The sequence below is a fragment of the Sus scrofa genome, chromosome 9, assembly GCF_054392235.1.
Source record: "Sus scrofa isolate SSC_HxYL_T2T_F1_AM1 chromosome 9, Sscrofa_HxYL_maternal_Yorkshire_Landrace_v2.0, whole genome shotgun sequence".
NCBI classification, from domain to species: Eukaryota; Metazoa; Chordata; class Mammalia; order Artiodactyla; family Suidae; genus Sus; species Sus scrofa.
Window position 1 is genome coordinate 51,349,381 of NC_139391.1, and position 21,938 is coordinate 51,371,318.

The 21,938-nt window shown below is 38.5% G+C and overlaps 3 protein-coding genes across 4 annotated transcripts in view; 1 reads left to right on the forward strand and 2 right to left on the reverse strand.

Moving 5' to 3' along the window:
* Positions 1-17,889, reverse strand: part of LOC110262282 (olfactory receptor 10S1) — a 243,652-nt gene extending 225,763 nt beyond the window's left edge. Inside the window, exons 1-2 of the mRNA XM_084976497.1 lie at positions 17,687-17,889; positions 4,735-4,810 (exon numbers count right to left, since the gene is read on the reverse strand). The gene's annotated coding sequence lies outside the window, so the exon portion shown is untranslated. The remainder of the gene's footprint in view (positions 1-4,734; positions 4,811-17,686) is intronic.
* LOC100513942 (olfactory receptor 10N1-like) overlaps positions 1-21,938 on the reverse strand; it is a 222,905-nt gene that overhangs the window by 84,158 nt on the left and 116,809 nt on the right. The window contains exons 1-2 of one of the 2 annotated variants that reach the window (XM_084976500.1): positions 17,687-17,889; positions 4,735-4,810 (exon numbers count right to left, since the gene is read on the reverse strand). The gene's annotated coding sequence lies outside the window, so the exon portion shown is untranslated. Of the gene's footprint in view, positions 1-4,734; positions 4,811-17,686; positions 17,890-21,938 lie in introns of those variants that run through there. The other variant, XM_084976501.1, reaches the window with a different exon arrangement.
* On the forward strand, positions 1,542-2,474 carry OR10D3B (olfactory receptor family 10 subfamily D member 3B). The gene has a single exon (XM_003357345.3). The coding sequence runs from the start codon at positions 1,542-1,544 to the stop codon at positions 2,472-2,474; it is 933 nt and encodes a 310-aa protein (XP_003357393.1).

The following is a 21,938-nucleotide window of genomic DNA, read 5'->3' on the forward strand; positions in this document are numbered from 1 at the left end:
TCGTGGCGCAGTGGTTAACGAATCCGACTAGGGACCATGAGGTTGCGGGTTCGACCCTGCCCTTGCTTGGTGGGTTAAGGATCCGGCGTTGCCGTGAGCTGTGGTGTAGGTTGCAGACTTGGCTCGGATCCCGCATTGCTGTGGCTCTGGCGTAGGCTGGTGGCTACAGCTCCAATTCGACCCCTAGCCTGGGAACCTCCCTATGCTGCGGGAGCGGCCCAAGAAATAGCAAAAAGACAATAAAAAAAAAAAGAAAAGAATAATAAGGCATCAAGAAGAATTTAAAATATGAATATAAAAGAGACAATTAAAGAGATAACACGGAATGCCCACTGTGGCTCGGTGGGTTAAAAACCCGACGTGGTGTCCATGAGGATATGGGTTCAATCCCTGGCCTCGCTCAGTGGGTTAAGGATCCGGCATTGCCACAAGCTGCAGTGCACGTCACAGATGCAGCTCAGATCTAATATTGCTGTGGTTATGGTGTAGGTTGGCAGCTACAGCTCTGATTCAACCCCTAGCCCAGGAACTTCCATATGCCACAGGTGTGGCCCTAAAAAGAAAAAGAAAAAGAAAAAGAAAAAGAAACTTTTCTGTGCCAGGCACTGTTTTCTCTTTTCTGTACTGAGGGTATAGCAGTACACATCGAAAGTATTTCCTTTTCTAGACTTTATGTTTGTGTGTGTGGTGGTAATGGTGGTGTTGCAGGTCTTTATCTGGGTTTCTATCCATTCCTTTCTAAGGAGGAAGAGGAGCATTTTAAGAGCCTGGTGACATCAAAAGGAGAAACATGAATAATATGGGAGCGGGTGGGGCAAATTTTGATAAGGTCACTAATGGCACAGTCCATCACAGATGGGCACAGTGGGAATACATGTAAGAAAAAACAAGGACTTAGATCCCTAGCTCTGCAACTACAGTAAATTCAATTTAGGAGAGTTATTTAGCCTTTTGAAATTTTCAGATGTTTCCTTATCTATAGATTTATTTCAGAGGGTTACTGTGAGGCTTACATGAACTGAGATTATGTTGTGTAAGCATTTCAAACTGTAATGCAGTGATTTTTTAACCCTATGGCTCACCAAAAACAGAGAGAGAAAATGTAATTTTGCAGTGGAAGTGATTTACAAATGTAGTGATTCATGTCTCCAGAGATATGAAAGAGCCTCTGGCTGATTCTCAGGCTTCTGATACCCCTCCACTCTGGGGGAGCATACGTTTATGTGGGCACTTCCCTTCCCTTTAAAATCCTAGCCCCAACATGATTTTTTAAAGTACTATTTTAATAAAAGGTGTTTGCATCTAGGATCAGTACAAAAATATTTGATACAGAAATTATTAAGTTTGCTATGGTAGCTACATTCTGGTTTAAATGTCCCGTACTTTGGATCATAAGTAGTATTTCCATAACTTTGAACTCAAGCATTGTCATTTAAACCACAGGTTTCACTCCCAGCACATTCGCCCTGTTGACATCAAGCCAGGGAGTTCTTGCATGTCCTCTGCTTCCTCTTCCTCCCCCAAGACTGGTTCTCACGGAGATGAAGAACTGCTCGGTGGTGACTGAGTTCGTCCTATTGGGAATCCCACACACAGAGGGACTGGAGACTGTACTTTTCATCTTGTTCTTGCCCTTCTATGCCTGCACCCTGCTGGGAAATTTGTCTATCCTTGTGGCTGTTCTTTCTTCTACTCGCCTTCACACACCAATGTATTTCTTCCTGGGGAACGTTTCTGTGTTTGACATGAGTTTCTCCTCTGTGACTTGTCCTAAAATGCTGCTCTATCTCATGGGGCTGAGCCCACTCATTTCCTACCAGGACTGTGCCTCCCAGCTCTTCTTCTTCCACTTTCTTGGCAGCGCTGAGTGCTTCTTGTTTACCGTGATGGCCTATGACCGCTTCACTGCCATCTGTTACCCTCTGCAGTACATGGTCATCATGAACCCTAGAATCTGTGTGGCTTTGGCTGTGGGCACATTGCTGTTAGGATGCATCCATTCCAGTGTCCTCACGTTGCTCACCTTCACCTTGCCGTATTGTGGTCCCAATGAAGTGGATCACTTCTTTTGTGATATCCCAGCACTCTTACCCTTGGCCAGTGCTGATACATCCTTGGCCCAGCGGGTGAGCTTCACCAATGTTGGCCTAGTATCTCTCGTCTGCTTTCTCCTAATTCTTATGTCCTACACTCGAATCACAATCTCTATCCTGCGTATTCAATCAACTGAGGGCCGTCGCCGAGCCGTCTCTATGTGCAGTGCCCACCTCATGGCCATCCTCTGTGCCTATGGGCCCATCATTACTGTCTATCTGCAGCCTACACCTAACCCCATGCTGGGAACTGTAGTTCAGATTCTGATGAATCTTGTAGGACCAATGCTGAACCCTTTGATCTATACCTTGAGGAATAAAGAAGTAAAAACAGCCCTGAAAAAAATATTGCACAGGACAAACCACATCCCTGAGATTTAATAAGAATGTATGGATGGGCTGAGGATGTGGAATTCTTTATGCCCCAAGATGGGAAATTTGGCTCTGGAATCCTTACATGTTGTTCTTCCAGGGCATGCTGAGTGGTGTGGACTGGTGTGTCATAATACTTCATCATTTTGTCTATTTTATTTTCTAGTATTACCTCAGACCCCCTCCCCATAGCTTCAAAATAACATAGTTTTAATTGTCATTATTTTTATATTATTCTGAGAAGAACCTCTTGCCACTAAAAGGGGGGTGATGTTTGCCACTACACCATTTTTTCCACCTTTCCCACTTTTCTTCTCACTCATCTAGGTGTGAGACTGAGCCTATGAGGAATGGGAATAAATAGAAGAAAGTGATTTTAAATAATTGAGAGCAGGATAGGATTTCCTCTCTTTTAATATTAACAGACTCAATTCCAGAAGCAAAATAAAGTATTTTCTTTTTCCTCCTCAACTGTATAAAAATCCCGGGGAAAAGATCAAAATTCAAAAATAGAAATGCGGTTTCTACTAAATGCATATGGCTTTTGCATCATCAGAAAGTTGAGAAATCATTAAGTTGAACCATTGTAAGTTGGGGACTATCTGTATATAATTGTTTTAAATAGCTCCTTCACCCATTTAAGCTTCAATTTTTTTTGTGTTTGGTTCAGTAGTATAAAGATTATTATTTATGGAGCCCTTACTACTTGTTAGATGTTACACTAAATGCTATACAAAATGATCTCATTTGATCCTCAATTTATGGATGAATTTCTAAGGCTTAAAGGGAAAAAAAAAGTTTTCTGCTTAAGATCACACAGGTAGAACATAACAGGGCCAAATTATGAAGCTGAAACTTTTTGCTCTTAAATGTTAAGAAACTGCTTCCCAAATGCTTAGGAATCTCTCTAGTTGAGAAGAGATAAAGTACTAAACAGGAACACTTACACGTTTTTCCCATGCCAAACCAGGAAAAGAAATTACCCTCTGGAGTTCCCGTCGTGGCGCAGTGGTTAACGAATCCGACTAGGAACCATGAGGTTGCAGGTTCGGTCCCTGCCCTTGCTCAGTGGGTTAACGATCCGGCGTTGCCGTGAGCTGTGGTGTAGGTTGCAGACACGGCTCGGATCCCGCGTTGCTGTGGCTCTGGCATAGGCCGGTGGCTACAGCTCCGATTGGACCCCTAGCCTGGGAACCTCCATATGCCGCAAGAGCGGCCCAAGAAATAGCAAAAAGACAAAAAAAAAAAAAAAAAAAAAAAAAAAAAAGAAATTACCCTCAATAAGCACACTTTTCCTACCCTTATGAAGAAATGGTAATCAAAGGAGTCAGTGGTGTGTTTAACTTACTGTGGCTCTGGCCCCATGGCAAGATATGATGGACACCGATTAGGATCCAGCACAACAGAAAAGCAAAGAGGGCCACATTGCAATTGGAAGTTCTACATATTTTTCTATGTCTTTTTGCAGAATAAAAGGAGGGAAGGAGCTATAAACGAAGGCCCTGGACTCTTTGTATCATCTAAGGAACTTGCAAAGAGGAGAGAGGACTAAGGCTATGAAAAGGAGAAAGAGCTGGAGGAAAAACCTCTGTCTCCAATCAAACATCTACCTTCTGCCTCCTTCTATCACCTATGATCTCCATTCCCTTTGTTAGGAAGGTGCCTGGACCATGAGAGAGAGAGGTGCTATTTTCCTTGTGTTGATTCTTCATCTGATATGGACCATGACTCTTTTTTTCTAGCAGCTCCCAAGCCTCCTTCTGAGAGCCACACTATTTTATGCACTGAGCCTGGTGCATTTACCTTCTAAGGAACTTCAGAAACATCCTAAAGGCTCTGTTATTGGAGAGAGAGGGCATCCTACCAAAAATCCAAGAGTCCCTTGGTAGTTTCCAACTTTACTCAAGGATAGAGGAATAACAGCAATGGGATTTCATTTTTTTTTTTTTTGGCTGCACCCCCAGCATGTGGAAGTTCCTGGGCCAGGGATCAAACCCAAGGCACAGCAGTGACCTGAGACACATCAGTGACATTGTAGAAGTTATGCGTCCTCTACAAATTCATTGAGATTGTTCCCAATCACAGCAGAAAACTCCTGAATATTTTCTTTTGTTGTTTAAACTTACTGAAAAGAGACTATGGAGTACATTTTATGCTTTAATTCCTCCTCCCTCTTTATTTCTTAATTAGAAACACATTTTTCTATGGCAGCCACCCCTCTGGATTTCCTCTAGGCTGAGCTGTCTACTTTAGACAATAAAGTAATTACCTTCATAAAGAAGAGTCAGGTCCAGCATCTTCCGGAGACTGCTCCCTTTCTCTCCCTCAAGTCACCTTCAAATAGTCTGAAAAACATTAAAGTGAAAAATCTTTTATTTCAGGAATATTTAAACACACATTTTAATAAAACATTTACAAAACAAGCTTATTCAGTTTATCCAAGAGTTTCTCCTCTGAACCCCCTGATTAGGAGATGCCAGGAAGCCTAAGGCCTGCCAGTCTATGGTGGAAGCATTAAAGTACAACTTATTGATGTCTCTTAAGGAGGATTCAGACCCTGTGAGCTCACTGATACTCTTATTACTATTATAATGAAACAAGGAAGAGGAACACAAAATTTGTACAGGGAGACGTTTCCATCAACGTTCTGGTTAACCCTGCTGGTCAGACCTCACATTCCAAACTATCTTATCTTTTTCATGGTTGAAATTCTGCTGTTGAAAATGAATTTCCTGGAGTTCCCATTGTGGCTCAGTGTTAATGAATCCGACTAGGAACTATGAGGTTGTGGGTTCGATCCCTGGCCATGCTCAGTGGGTTAAGGATCCAGCATTGCTGGATATAGGTATAGGTCGCAGACGTGGCTTGGATCCCATGCTGCTGTGGCTGTGGTGCAGGCTGGCGGCTACAGCTCCGATTAGACCCCTAGCCTGGGAACCTCCATATGTCACGTGTGTGGCCCTAAAAAGACAAAAAAAAAAAAAAAAAAAAAAAAAGACAAAAGAAAAAAAAAGAAAACAAATTTCCTCTCAAATTTTACATTGTCTTTTCAAAAATACTCCCCTGAAAGTAACAGAGATGATATGTCTGAGAAAGTTTGTCATTTATGGTTGAGGGATGAAACAAAAATGCAGATGAGTAGCTACAGACTTATATTTGTCCAGATTTCAATGTGGCTAAAGGTCAGCCCAAAGTACTCAGATCTCTTTTTCCACAAGACATACTGGAGAAGCAATTCAATTGATATTTATTAAATGTTTGTTTTACAGTAGATACTATTTTCATGTTAAGTGTATAAAGATGAATAAGCCCCTGCCCTGAAGGATTCCATCATTGGATGTTTAGAATCAGGCATAAATAAAAAAACAGAATCAGACATAATAGACTTGTCTGTAATAAAATGTGAGAACAAAAGAAAACACATTTTAGAGCTTTCCATGTGCTAGGTATTATCCTTAAGCACTTTACTTAGAGTAGCTCATTTGATCCTCACTATAATCTTATTAAGTATTAACAGTAGTCTTTTCCCCATTTTATACATGAGAAAAATAGAGACACAGAGAAGTTAAGTAATTTTCCCAGCTAGTAATTCACAAAACTAGGAATAAAAGTCCTATGATCTGGACAAACCACAAAATGGGAGAAAATATTTGCAAATGAAATGATTGACAAGGGATTAATCTCCAAAATATACAATCACCTCTTGCAGCTCAATATAAAAAAAAAAGAAATAACACAACCAAAAATTGGGTAGGAGATCTAAACAGACATTTCTCCAAAGAAGACATATAGAAGGCCAAAAAACACATGAAAAAGATGTTCAACATCCTTAATTATTACAGAAATGCAAATCAAAACTACTATGAGGTACCACCTTACACCAGCCAGAATGGCCATTATCAAAAACTCTACAAAAAGTAAATTACGGAGAGAGTGAGGAAAAAAGGGAACCCTTTTACACTGTTGGTGGGAATGTAAATTGGTGCAACAACTATGGAAAACAGTATGGATATTCCTCAGGAAACTAAAAATAGAACTACCATATTATTCAGAAATCCCACACCTGGGCATCTATCCAGAGAAATCCATAATTTGAAAGATACATGTAGCCTAATTTTCATTGCAGCACTATTTACAATAGCTAAGACATGGAAGCAAACTAAATATTCATAAACAGAGAAATGCATAAAGAAGATGTGGTACATATATACAATGGAATATTACTCAGTCATAAAAAGAATGAAATAATGCCATTCGCAGCAACATGGATGGACCTGGAAATTATCATACTAAGTGAAGTTATTTAGACAGTGAAAGATATCATATGATATCACTTATATGTGGAATCTAAAAAAAGGATACAAATGAACTTATTTGCAGAACAGAAACAGACACACAGACTTTTAAAAACATGGTTATCAAAGGGGACAGGGTTCGGGGTAGGGGAATGGACTGGGGGTTTGGGATTGTCATATGCACACCGTGGTATATAGAATGACTGAACAATGGGGACCTGCTGTATAGCACAGAGAGCTCTGTCCAATATGCTTTGATAATCTATGTAGGAAAAGAATAGGAAAGAGAAGGGATGCATCTATCTGTATAACTGAATCACTCTGTTGTACAGAGGAAGTTATCACAGTTTTGTTAATTAACTACATTTCAACAAAACTAAAAAAAAAAAAAAAAAAAGAGGAAGTCTTATGGTCTGACTCCTGTGCCTTTCCTTTCAATAGTTACACACTATGACATTAACATAAACCCAGAGAAGCTATAAAGACTTGGAGGAATGAGTGATCATTTCTGCGTAGGGACCTTTGGAAAGGCTTTGTGGAAGAGGAGACATGTGATCCAGGCTTGTTCTAACTTCCTCTGTGTAATATGCCATATCATAATGACATCTCTGATTGGCTTAGGCTTAGCTCTTCACTGAGTCATGGCATTATGTAAATCCAGATTTGAAGGCTTACTGATAGTGTAATAGAGACAGAAGAAACTAAGCTAGATCCCAAGGTTATTTTATGACTTGACCCGGAGGCTGAAGACATAGGTTGCTTATGAGGGTCTGCTCCTTGCCCATCATGATGTCTGAAGATGTCATTTTCCACTCCTTAAAAAGCACAGGAATGAGACTGAATCAAGACGTGAGGCTCAGCGGTCAGAAGGCTCTCCTTATATGTCTTTGAGAGTCTTGAGCTACCCTCTCAGGTGACACTTATTATTCAAGGAGCTATGATATACATTGTAGTAGATTCCATTGTAGCCTCACCGAGTCACAGCTCTGACTCCAAGGGAGACCATGGAGTCATCAGGGTACTGCAAAAAGCACAACTGCATTGTTTCTCCAACACAGGTCAATACATCCGGAACAGGCTGGAGAAAGACAGTAGCTGATGCTCATCAAGTTAACCAGGACCAAATTGCTCTGTTCATGATGTTCAGTTTTGACTCAGTCATTAATCAGTTTTCCTTGAGCTCATGGGCAGAATCTCTGGATAACTATAGACTTATGAAAAAAAAATACCCAGATTCAAAACCTGGTATCTTATGGGGAAAATGAAGACAGTAATTCTACCTACCTCATAGGATTACTGTAAGGATTACAGGATAAAATGTCTTAAAAGCACTTCTTAGAATGCATGGAATATATTAACTGCTTAAAGAATATCAGCTACACTTTTTTTGCAGTTACACCCTCAGCATAGGGATGTTTCCAGGCCAGCGATCAAATCTGAGCCACAGCCGCGACCTACACCACAGCTGCAGTAATGCTGGATCCTTAACCCACTGTGCCAGGCTGAAGACCGAACCCTTGCCTTGGTAGCAACCTAAGCCACTGCAGAGACAATTCCAGACCCTTAACTCACTGCTCCACAGTGAAAACTCCTCAGCTACATTTTTTTCAGAGAATCTTATGGATTTTCAGGAATATCTAATAACATTTATTCCTTTTCAAATGAAGAATTTTAGAGCTAGAAAAAGAGAGTTATGATCCCTAATAATTACCGTATAAAATATTAGTTAAACTATTGAATGCATTGTATAAACTCTTGTTCTGCTTTATAAACCATAAATTTAAATTCATGATTCAATGAAACATAATAACATTTAAATGAAAACTAATTAGGGAGTTCCTGTCGTGGTACAGTGGTTAACAAATCCGACTAGGAACCATGAGGTTGCAGGTTCGATCCCTGCCCTTGCTCAGTGGGTTAACGATCTGGCGTTGCCGTGAGCTGTGGTGTAGGTTGTAGATGCGGCTCGAATCCAGCGTTGCTGTGGCCCTGGTGTAGGCCAGCGGCTTCAGCTCCGATTAGACCCCTAGCCTGGGAATTTCCATATGCCGCGGGAGCGGCCCAAGAAATGGCAAAAAGACAAAAATAAATAAATAAATAAAAACTAATTAAACCGAAGTTACACAATGTGTCCTTTCCTAAAATTTGTCCTTATTCGAGCTTTTATCTAGAAAGAACTACATCACTTAAGGAAAAATTTAACCTCTGTAATATAAAAAAAAAAAAAAAACAAAAACAGAAAAGATGAGTAGTAACATGGGAAAATGGAAGAAATATTAAAATCCAGAAGAATCCTTATGTCTTGTATTTGTATAATGTATTTTAATTATTATGTACAAGTAAACAAACATGAGAATTATTTAAGCTACATTTATGGGCAGGTAAATTGAGATTCACAGCAATTGAAGCATCCTAGGACCAAACAAATAGAGAAACTAGTAGGATTAGGAGAACACTTATTCCTATAACTTATTGAGTACCTTTCCAGTCTAGAACCCTAATCCCTGAGTCTAATGGTTTTAAGTCAATTCAATCTCAATGACTAGGTATGCACTACCAAGTCCTAAAATATACATCAGGAAATAAAAAAGAAAAGAAAATTTATCCTGGTCTTTAAAAGTATGCAATCCAGGAAAACAGACACACAAACTCATATATACCTATCTGTCTCTGTCTGTCTGTCTGTCTGTCTATCTTGAGCTCTTAAGTGGAAAATTAACACCTGCTACAGATGGAGGTCATGGGAGTTCCCTTGGCTTTTTTCAATTTTTTCAATTCTTCCTCATATTCCTCATGAATACATGTAGAAGGCTCTGGTGGTGGTGGTGCCAAAACCAGTCTCTGTTCCTTGTGGGATCACCTGTTTAAGGACCTCTTCTCCCCATGTGTTGGGTGATACTTCCCATGCCTTTCTTTCCTAGATCAACAGAATGTCCCTTGGCCATTGGCATAAAATAGTTAATGTGGAAGATAAATAAATGTTCTCAAAAGGGTGTTATAAGCCAGGATAGAGGGACTTAGAAGGTAGAACTTGAATGATGGGTAGAATGAATACAAGTCAGCCTACTGAGGGAGGATATCAAATTTGGTATAATAAAGTCCCTAATTTAAATCAAAGAGATAAACATCATTGGTATCTCTGGCTTTATTGCAAACTATGATAATAAACCCAAATATACACAAAGTAATTTGGGGTTTGTAAAATTATTCTACACAAACCATTTGATTTTATTCTCAAAATAAACCTTCGATGCTGGAAAAGTATAGATATTATTTGCTCTTAAAACCAGGTGCCAAAGAGAGATAGATGGTCACAAATAACTTAGGAAGGTAAACAGATTACTCTCTGAGACTAATAGTTTAAAACCAATGCACAGTATATCAGAGAAATAAACTTTAAGGAGTTTAATGTGTTCTGGTCTAGCCAAAATTGACTGTAATCCAAATAATTTATTAGTTAGTGTCAATTTAGTCCACTCACTCAGGATTCTGTAACAAAAATACCATATGCTGGGTGGCTTAAACTACACTTATTTCTCTATAGTCTCGGAGGCTGGAAAGTCTAGGAGCAAGGCGCCACACGATTTGGTGTCTGGTGAGAGCCTGCTTCCTGGTTCATAGGTGGCCAACTTTTAGCTGTGTCCTCACATGGTAGAAAGGACAAGAGAGCTCTTTGTCATCTTTTTCTTTTAAATTTCTGGCTATGCCTGTGGCATGCAGAAGTTCAGGGCGCCAGGAATCGAACCCAAGCCACAATAGTGACAATGATGAATCCTTAACCACTAGGCCACCAGAAAACTCCCAGGGCCTCTTATTATAATGACATTAATCCTATTCAACAGGGCTCTGCCCTCATGACCTAACCATCTACCAAAGCCCCTCCCAGCAAGGCCATCACATTAGGAGTTAGGACTTCAGCATATGCATTTTAGGGCACAAGCATTCAATCCACAGCAGATGGACAATGTGTAAGGTAGGTAGGAATAAAGCCCCAGGATCATAAAAATGATACATTTTTAACAAAAATAGTTATAGCTAAAATAAAATCAAGAAATAATGAATCTAAACAAATGAATTGATAGACTCCAAGTATTCTGGTTTCAAGGTCAAGCTCATCCTTATGTAGAAAGGAATAAAGGACATTGTAGCCAATTGATTCTAAATATTACCAGCCCATTGGAAAACTACTTACATTGAGCTAGGAATACAATGGCTATTTAAAATATCTAATTTGGTGATTTATTAACTCTGGTCTATGGTATAGTGTGAAAGTATGATAAAATTTCCACCAGTCAATGGCAAAACTGAAATTTTAATGTTGGTTTTGCTTTTCCTTAGAATGAATGTATTTTTTCCTCTAAAATTATATGTCCTTCTATCTCTTTTTTAATGGTAGCTTTAGTGTTCGTTATAAGAAGTAGGTAATTCCATATGCAGTTCTAATTGATTTTTTCTTTTAAAAATTACTAATAAAATCCAAAGCCCAAGAAAAACTGATTCTGTTCAACTTGATCCAATTCACCAATTTTCCTTTTAATTTTTCTAGATAGTGGGCAATTAGGATTAAGATTTTAAATTGAACTTTTGACATTCAGCTATCCCACATGCAGCAGAATATTTCTTTTAGCGATTATAACTATCTTGGATTAATGGAAAGCTAATAAATTAGGATTCCGGTTTTATGCCTCAGCTTTATGTACTTGATTAATGGGAAATCAACCCCCCTGAGAGATCAATTTCCTTTCCACATGTGGAGAAAATTAAGTTTCCAAGACTACAAAACTCAATGTCAGATGTCTGGACTGTGACAGACTTGCTAAGGTTATGCATATCAGCCTATTCTGTTCTTTGAAACAGCTGCTAGGCTTTTCCTGATGTTGCATCAATACATACTGCTGAATTTTGCACTTTTATCTTCATTGGACTGATAAAAAAAGTAACTTAAAGATTTAAAGACTTAAAGCTAAGACATATACCTAAGAAAATGGAATAATTTGGGTGGAGCTGATCTTCAAAACTAAGTCTTCTGATTTTGGTCCTATTCACATGCCATTAGCCAGTGTTTCTTAAAATATTCCATTGAAGTGACTCTAAAGGCTATGAAGAGAAAATTATGTAGGATAGGATGAAGTTGGGAGGGAATAGGGGATGCTGGGGAGAGGACAGCTATCTCGAAATTATCTGCATCAAACTTAGAAATTTTCTAAGCTCTCATTTTATATTAAAGGTTACTCGAAATTTTGATTCATAAATATTTTATGTTATTGTTGTTGTTTTGCTTTTTAGGGCCTCACCCGCGGCATATGGAATTTCCCAGGCTAGGGGTCAAATCGGGCCTGTAGCTGTCAGCCATAGCCACAGCAACACTAGATCTGAGCTGTGTCTGTGACCTACACTGTAGTTCAGGCAATGCCGGATCCTTAACCCACTGAGCAAGGCCAGGGACAAAAAAATGCATCTTCATGGATACTAGTCGGGTTCATTACACTGAGCCACTATAGGAACTCCAATATTTTATGTTCTAGTCTATAATAAATTCATTTTTATTTTTTATTTTTATTTTTTTGTCTTTTTTTGTTGTTGTTGTTGCTATTTCTTGGGCCGCACCCGCGGCATATGGAGGTTCCCAGGCTAGGGGTCGAATCGGAGCTGTAGCCACCAGCCTACGCCAGAGCCACAGCAACACGGGATCCGAGCCGCGTCTGCAACCTACACCACAGCTCACGGCAACGCCGGATCGTTAACCCACTGAGCAAGGGCAGGGACAGAACCCGCAACCTCATGGTTCCTAGTCGGATTCGTTAACCACTGCGCCACAACGGGAACTCCCCATTTTTATTTTTAAATAATTTTCCATCCTCCAAATTTCAAGTTATTTCAGACTTTATCAAGATGAATCCTTATGTGTTCTGCTGCATCATGAACTCCAGGTCCAGTTTGGATTAATCTGTTTCCGGACAATACAGTTTGAAAAGCAGGGTTCTGCACCAGGTTATTTCCTCTTAATTTGGTCATTTAAAAAGATAATTGCAAAAAAAAAAGTAAAAATAAAAAGATAACTGCTTTTTTTCTCTTCCTTCTCTCTTCCCCTATTTTTCTTTCTCCACACATGCAAGAGAATTGCTTGAATGTGTGAGGGAACCTCCTCATCTCATTAGAAATTGGGCCCAAGACAACTACCACAATCCAAAGAGCAGACAGTTAATGCCATCATGGCAAACACCCTAGATCCATTTCTATTGGTTATAACATTGCTCCTACTCCATTCTTGACATTGCCTGACTCCAGCCTTTTGTTCCCTTTTCTGTTTACAAATGTTTAACTTCACTTAGAATTAGGTTTTTTTTTGCTTGTTTATTCTCTCTGTGTGACATTTAGGCTCACTCTAAGAACTTGACTCATACTTGTCTTACTGGAGATGACTGCTTTGTGATGTCTTAAGCAAAATGCTTAGTTTTCTGCCAGGCTCCAGACTGCTTAAAAGCAGGAGTCATTCAGCTGTCTTTCTAAAATCAGTCTACCGGCCTGGTGCAGGGCCTGTCACAGATAAGGTAGATAAGACAGTTTGTTGATTTTGATTAGTCAAATGTACATTTTTGTTATTGTTTGCTTTATCTTTGTTTCTTTGTTTTAACAGAATCCGTTTTCTGGGAAGATGTCTGTTGTTATGGCAACATGCACAGATTGTCATGGCAACATGCACAGGGCTCAGGTTCACACACCTGTAAAACAGAAGTGCTTGTATGATACAAGACAAGAGAGGGTTAGGCTTGTGCTCTCAGGTTGTGTTCTCTGGCCCCTACTACACTCTGGCAACAAGTCAATTAACAATTTTTGAAATAAAAATTTGAGTCATTTCAAAGACCTGCCTAACATTTTTGAGCAGCTAAAGACATTTACTGATTTTCAGAGCCTTCAATTTATGAATGATTAGCTGAAGTGACATTTTCAGCAACCCACTCTTGGTGGATGTAAAGAGTTACATAGATCTACCTCTGAATTCCAAATACCTTGCTTGGGTGGATTAACTGAATGTTCCTGAACATCCTTGGGTACGTGTTTAACACCCCCACCCCTGTCCAGGAAGAACTGACTAATGGTGGAATAAGATAGGTCTGCTATCGGTTGGTGTTTTAGGTAGAATAATGCTCCCCAAAGATGTCCACATCCAAATCCCAGAACTGGTGAATGTGTTGGGTTACTGACAACAGGGGTTAAGAATTCAGATGAATTACGGCTGCAAGTCAGCTGACTTTGACATGAGGTTATCCTAGATGTTCTGGTGAGCCCATGTAATTACAAAGATTTTTATAAGTGGAAGAGGGAAACAGAAGAGAAAACTAGTGAAATCATAGCCCTGTTAACTCCTTAGTTTTGCCATGGTGATACTTATTTTGGACTTCTAATCTCCAGAGCTGTAAAATGATAAACTGGCATTGTTGTAAGCCACTGCATTTGTGGTAATGTGTTACAGCAGCAATTGGAATCTAATACAGCTAGTGTGTCTCTGAGTTTCATCGCTGATCAGACACTATCTTGGGACTCTCCTTTGCTCAGCTAGGGAAGAGAGAGTTCTAGGGCTCTGAAGGGTGGATAGTGTGATAAGGTCCTATGAACCTGTTAGTCTCATCTGGAAGATTGGATCGCCAAACTAGAAGCACATGGGACAAAGACCTTAGATGCTCACTGGGGCAGGTTCTAGAAAGTCACTGGCATAAACACTCAGCTCTTGCCTGGCCTGAGAGTGCAACTCTATAGTAGACTTGAGCAGAAGTCCCTGGGCCTCACAAAACAAATATACTTTTAGTGCCAGAAGTCCAGGCTCTCAGAGATTATGAATATAAATTTTTAATAAAGAATTACCACACTGGGGCCTCTACCATGTAAGGATGCACACGATGAGAAGATCTGCAAACCAAGAAAAAAATCCTCACCAGGCACCATAACTGCTGGCGGCTGGATTTTAGACCTCCCAGCCTCCACAGCTGTGAGAAAAAACATTTGTTGTTTAAGCCACTCAATCTATGTTGTTTTGTTATGGCAGCCCTAATGGATTAAGACAATATATAAAGGCAGTGCTGTGACAAAGTCAGTAAAGACCTAAAGACCATGAGACTTGAACTCAGTATCATTAAATAATGGGACTTTAAAAGGTGAGGCACAGTGTTAGATGCTGAGGAAAGGGACTGAGGCGAAAGCTCCTTTCCATCCCCTGAGATGGATGGGAACGGAGGACAGGTCTCTGGGTAAAAGACACGGTCATGTCATGTAGCAGGTCACAGAAGAACAGAAGAGACAGTCTGGTCAGCATTAAGTGTGCTCTGCAGGGGTTCCTAGGCAACGTGCAAAACATTCCACAGTTCAGCGTTTGCTAACGGTTGATACCATATGATCCTGGAGCTTCACAGTGCTTTTTAGGACATTACAGGGTCTGAAAAGTCCTTAAAATGAAAACATGTATCTCAACTCTCCCCAAACTTATTTGCCTACAAAAATCCATTTTTTTCACAGCACGTGTATTTCCATTCATTCGACATGTATATGCTCCACATCTGTGCTTGGCACAGTGCAGAAAAGCTAGTGTTCTAAAGCAGGCTGGTTGAGAAGGACGGTCTGGTCCAAAGTTTTATTTTTCGGATGAAGAAATCAGGTCTATGAATAGTCAGTAAAAGGAGATAAAGAGAGAGACTGAAGAGGGCCTCGTTTCCATAGGGAAGTCAGTGGGGACCTTGGCTTCGGAGGATGGAAGCTGAAAAGAGTGATCTGGAACTGGGAGAAGGAAGCTGGGGAGGTGGGTCTTCGTTTGGAGAAAAAAAAAAAAAAAAGAATTATCACACTGGGAGTTCCCGTCATGGCGCAGCGGAAATAAATCCAACTAGGAACCATGAGGTTTCAGGTTGGACCCCTGGACTTGCTCAGTGGATTAAGGATCCGGCGTTGCCTGAGCTGCGGTGTAGGTTGCAGCCGCGGCTCGGATCCCGTGTTGCTGTGGCTCTGGCGTAGGCTGGTGGCTACAGCTCCGATTGGATCCCTAGCCTGAGAACCTCCATATGCCCCAGGTGTGGCTCTGAAAAGAAAAAAAAAAAAAAATGTATATCAAAATGAATAACATATGAAGAATTAAACAATAAAAAGAAAAGAGGGGCAAACAAAACTCAATAATCTAATTTAGAAATTTCCCTGTACAATTTTACTTATTCACTAAAGAAGAGGAAACTTCCAAAAAAGCCCAATGTAAAAAGTCATCAGTCAACACCCATTTACAAATTCACCTCAGCTACCACCATTTCCACATAAGTAGCCCACACATTTCACTGTGGGAGCACCTCTCACTATGACCTTTGTGGCATCTATAGGATTGACAGTTTACCGTTACTTAAATACATAATACAAAATACCCTCTACTTTGCATTTATTTTTGGAAAATAGAGTAATTTTGGCCTGTGGGAAGTTTTAAACACTTCAGGCTTAGTTCCTCATTGATTTAACAAAGATATCTGGAATGAGGCCCGAGAGCCCTTATCAAATAATTTTAGTTTTTATCCTTTTATTTTTATTTATGGCTACTAACGAATATGGCAGAGAAGAGATACACTACCCACTCACCTAACTTTGAGGGCTTTGATGATTGAGAGCATTGTCCTACTTACGTTGTTGCTATTTTTGGAGAACAAAATTAAGGTAACAAATATGTGAAAAAGTTGAAACACTTCTATGTCCCAAATTCTTTTATTCATTCAATTCTGGATGGGGAAAATAACTCCAAATAAGTTATAATTCAAATTTTCATTGTTTTTGAGCCCATTAAGCCTCTCTGATTTTATTGCAAATGTCACCGTTTGTTCTAAATACTCTTATAAGTGCAAGTCCTGTTACCTTAGACACTTAGTATTTACTAGAGAAATGACCCTGAGAATGATTCTCCCTGTTGAAGAAAATAAGAATGACATTCAAGCAGAGTAAATTCTATTCTTAGACGTACTTAGGGGAAAAATAAAAAATCTCTGTGTTTTTAAAAGATGTGATTATAGTTACAGAAAATTATTAAAGGAGAACTATTTCATTTCCTAAAGATGCAGTAATACTGCTGACCTCACACCCAGCCCAAGATATATAGTCTTCATGTCATAGGTTATTAAAATATAGAGCTTTAGATATGGTGGATATCATATTATTCACCATTTCACTTGCGAGATGAAATATCTAAAAACTTCTGAACTAATGACTTTCTGAAAGCCAATATATTTTTGAAAATTGCATAAAATTATATGTACGTGGACTTATATACATATAAAGATATGTATTTAAAATATATTCTTTATTAAAGATAGAAATGAACATATATTAGTTTTCAGTCACTATATGTACATATATCCCACCCTCCTCACACACACATATTCTCAGAGAAGGATGTCTTTACACATAACTAATTCACTGACATGAAACACTTTTCAATATAGCTTAAGAATGGAGTAGGGCCTGACCAGTTAGGTTTTTACTCTGGCTCCCTCCTTTAAATAATTAAACTAAATTAACAGTAGCCAACTTTATTCTCCAATCAAGAGTTTTTAATCCTTTAAACCACTATTATCTAATATGTAAACATTTCTGAAAAGAGTGAACAATTGGTGACATTATTCAATCATGCCTCCATTTCTGTACGTTCACTTTATTTTTTAGTGTTACCATTTTTACTTTATAAAACAGTAAAATAATCATTTTCCTCCCTTGCTGAAATTTTTTCCAGTAGATTTCCATTTCCAGTGACTTCAAGGATTATGTCGAGTTTGACATTTAAAGCTCTTTGAGATCTGGTTTCAAATACATTACTCATCCCATTTGTGACCTATTTTACAAAGCTTAAAGTAAATCAGTGGACGCAGTATCCATTGCAAGCTCAGAAGGGTGGAAGAATTAGAAACTTACTTTTGTCCTCTGTGTTTGGAGCTCCTGATTCAAACGAATGAGGCATGCAATTAGTCTTCTAGCTCTTTAAATCATCTGTGGACATTCAGATCTTTTCCTTATCCTTTGTCCCTGCACAAGATGGACGCTATAGTTACTTTCTCCTTTTCAACATACATTAGCTTTACAGATAAACGAGAATCCTGGCAGTATCTTGGATCTGTGAGGCAATCTAACAAATCAGTTGGGACTTAAATTGTTCCAATAGCGGGCACCTGCAAGCATTTGTGGTCTATAAACTGTGCTCTGTCGCCCTCTGGTGGATGAGCAACATCTCCAATCCTAGCATAGAATTAAAGGTTCTTCCTGGCTTTAGAAATCATTAGTGTGGAGGGGCAGGAAAGGAGGAGAAAGTTTGTTCTATGAGTTGCTTGCTGATTGTGAAGAGATGACAAACTATGAATAAATGTTTATGTACAAAGCTGTTTGTACCATATTATTTATAAGACAAAAAACTGGAAAAATTGAAATAGTGAACACGGTATTAAAAATAATTGGATTGTAGGCATTTCTTCCAATATTACTTTTAAAAATAACAATGAATACTTGTAATTATTCATAATGTGATAAAATGTTTTCTTTAAATGACAACTTCCTTATAACTTAAATATTTTAAAAAATCAGTTTTATCTGTTTACGTTGTCAAAAAATCCAGAAAAAGCAAAATGAGACCCACCAAATCATACATAGTATTTAGTAAATAAACGGAGAAAGATCGAAATCATGGCTTCATAGCTTCAAATATGTCAAGAATTAAATTCAGATAGGAAGCTGTTTTCCAAGACCTTCTCGAACAATGTTTGCTGGCTTTAATTTCCAGCCCTAAAACTTATGACTGTCTACTGTCTCAACACTGAGAATGTTATACATAAGGGAGCTAAAGAGAATATCAGCTAAGGATGAAAAACAGCAAATTTTAATTGCCCTACACCCCAGTAGCTATTCCCTAGTGAAAGGAAATCTTGAGGGAGCTTCTAATAATTTCCAACACTTTTTTGATGATACCACTTATATATTGAAACCAGAGATAAAACATCACTTTGGCAAAGTGCCTCCAGTAGAGTTATGAGGAAACTTCAGTACTGAATCATGGCTCTTGATTCATAATTTCTATATGAACAGCTCAGAATCAAGACGTGCATTTGAACCCTAAGCAAAAGAGAGCCCAGGAACTTCTATGTTGAACAGCCTCTACCATTGCCATCAAGACCTATTTCCTTTAGAGAGTACTTGGTTTAAAGCCTGCATGTAATCCAGACTAAGGTTTGCAAGTAAAGGGTGAGTATCTGAATTCTAAATGTTCTAGAACTTTTTAAAAAAATGCTTTTTATTGTTCCATTATATCTGGTTTACAGTGTTCTGTCAATTTTCTACTGTACAGCAAGGTGTCACACATATACATATACATTCTTTTCCTCAGATATGTTCTAGAACTTTTTAATCTCAGAATGTTAAAGGAGACTAGCTTCTTCACAACATTACGGGGATTTCCTAAGCTATCTAAAAATGGTTAGAGGAGTTCCCTTCGTGGCGCAGTGGTTAACGAATCCGACTAGGAACCATGAGGTTGCGGGTTCGATCCCTGCCCTTGCTCAGTGGGTCAAGGTTCCGGCGTTGCCGTGAGCTGTGGTGTAGGTCGCAGACGCGGCTCGGATCCTGCGTTGCTGTGGCTCTGGCGTAGGCTGGCAGCTACAGCTCCGATTTGACCCCTAGCCTGGGAACCTCCATATGCCGCGGGAGCGGCCCAAGAAATGGCAAAAAGACAAAAAAAAAAAAAAAAAAAAAAAAAAAAAGGTTAGAAATGTTTTTGCTGTAACACATCTGAAAATAGAAAATTATCTTTTTCATAATTCAACTTATATTACTTTCAGAGATTCTTGATCAACAGGTCTCTCACTGGCCATAGCTCTACCCTTTGAGGTAATATACAATGAATTGAATTTCAATTCGTGTTATTAGCTACGCAGATAAATTATTTTGACCCAAATATTCAGTGTTTTTGGATAATTGTAATTTGAAAATTGCCATCATAAAGTACATCCCCCAGAACTCAGCACAATTAGCCAGATACAGTTCGTCTTGTGTGACTGTCACTTTCTTTATTTTAGATACTACATTTTTTTTTTTAATGAATTCATTGGCAGTTTTTGGTCATGTTCCTCATGTCAGGGGATAGTAGTCAGTCTTTCACAATTAAGTATGATACTAGATGTGGCTTTGTTTGTGGATGCTGTTGATGTTATTTTATTTTAAAAATAGAATTTTTTTTTTTTTTTTTTTTTTTTTTTTACAGGACATGCCTTGTTCAAATTACACTGTAACGTCTTTTTTTTTTTTTTTTAACATCAGGATGGGCCTTCAAGTTATAGAAGTTAGAGAAATCTTGAGGACATCATGCTAAATGAAATAGGGCAGTCAGGAAAAGACAAATACTGTATGATTCCACTTATATGAGGCATTTACAGTAGTCAATTCACAGAAACACAAAGTAGGACGGGAGTTACCAGGACCTGAGGGGGAAGGAGGAAAGGTAATTTGTTTAATGAATACAGAGTTTCAGATTTGTGAGATGAAAATATTCTGAATATCTGTTTCACAGCAATGTGAATATATTTAATGCTATTGAACTGTACACTTAAAGATGATTAAGATGGGAAATTTCATGTTTTTTACATCACAATAAAATTTGGGAAATCAAAACAAAAAAATAAATAACATTTGAGTATTTTAGTAAAAGAGAATTTCAGAGTTACAATTATTCCCCTCAAAGAAATGTTTGTTTCCTAAGAAAGGACAAAAGAAAGGTCTAGAGAAGAATTACAAACTCACACATTTCACGGGTCAAATAGATAGCAGAGGTATGTAAAGGTTTTAAGATCGTAGAGAGTGGTGATTTGGAAACTGCCTGTTCTGTGTCATAGTCTAAATCACACTGTTCTGCAAAACAAATCTACTGGACACTTCTGACTATCTCAGCAATTTAAAACTCTTTTTCTAGAGAAATTGGACAACATGGCAGTCAAACCCAGCCTATTGGAAGAACAGTAATAGAAAGAAATTTCCTCTCATGAATTTCTAGCACTAACTTTGAAGTTGTGTTCTGCCTGTGATATAATCACTTTGCTACACCTAAGCCCTTAGTAAAAAATAGTATACTTAGTAAAAAATATTATACTGAATAATCTATGCCAAAAGATCTTTAAAAAATTAAGTAACAAGTGAACTTACTTGAGTACAGAAACAGGCTTAGAGACTTTGAAAACAAACACATGGTTACCAAAGGAGACAGATGAGGGGGGAGAGATGGACTGGGATCAGCATAGGTACACTGAGGTATATGGAATGCTTGGTCAACAGGCACCTGCTGCATAGCACAGGGAACTCTACCCAATACTCTCTGATGATCTGGGTGGGAAAAGAATCTGAAAGAGAATGGATGTATGTATATGTATAACTGAATCACTTTGTTTTACAGCAGAAATTATCACAACAGTGTAAATCTACGTCAATAAAACTTTAAAAATGAAGAAATGATGAATAAATAGAACAATTATTACACACACACACACACACATACACACAACTGACAAAGAAAAAGAAAAACATTGCTGGGGGCTGGAATGGGGTTCCAGGGCATTAAATTATACTTAACAAAAAAATTAAATAAGAAAAACATGGGCAGTCATATGAAGTAAAGTCACTAGTGGGTGGCAAAGATGGAAAAGCCCAGCATGGAGCTCTTTTTGGACAATGGGGCCAAATGACAGCAGAAAGGTAGAATGCAGTGCAAACAGACTCAGGAGAACATTTAAGACCTGCAACCTTTTCCCCAAATAATTTCAAGAATGATGGCCCAGGTGGGGAGAGAGCATGGAAGCAAAATCTGCTAATATGCAGGATGGTACTTGATCCATTTTACTTGAGTATTTAAAAAAACATGTTGCCCTCATATCATCTACACTGGAGACATATGAGTTACATTATTTTACTAAACACAGCCAAGAAAGACTTTGAAATGTGCAAGGCATAAATTTACACTAGTAATTTAGTGTAACTATTGGATATTTTCTGTACAGTGAGATTTCTAAGGCAGGTATTTATTATAATTATTAAGTTTATTTGGTCTTTGAATCGAGAACTTTTTACTCCTAAACTAATAAAAGGTTTCAAAAATCTTTTTTGAAAAAGAAGTCTGAAGTGTTGATAATTTATT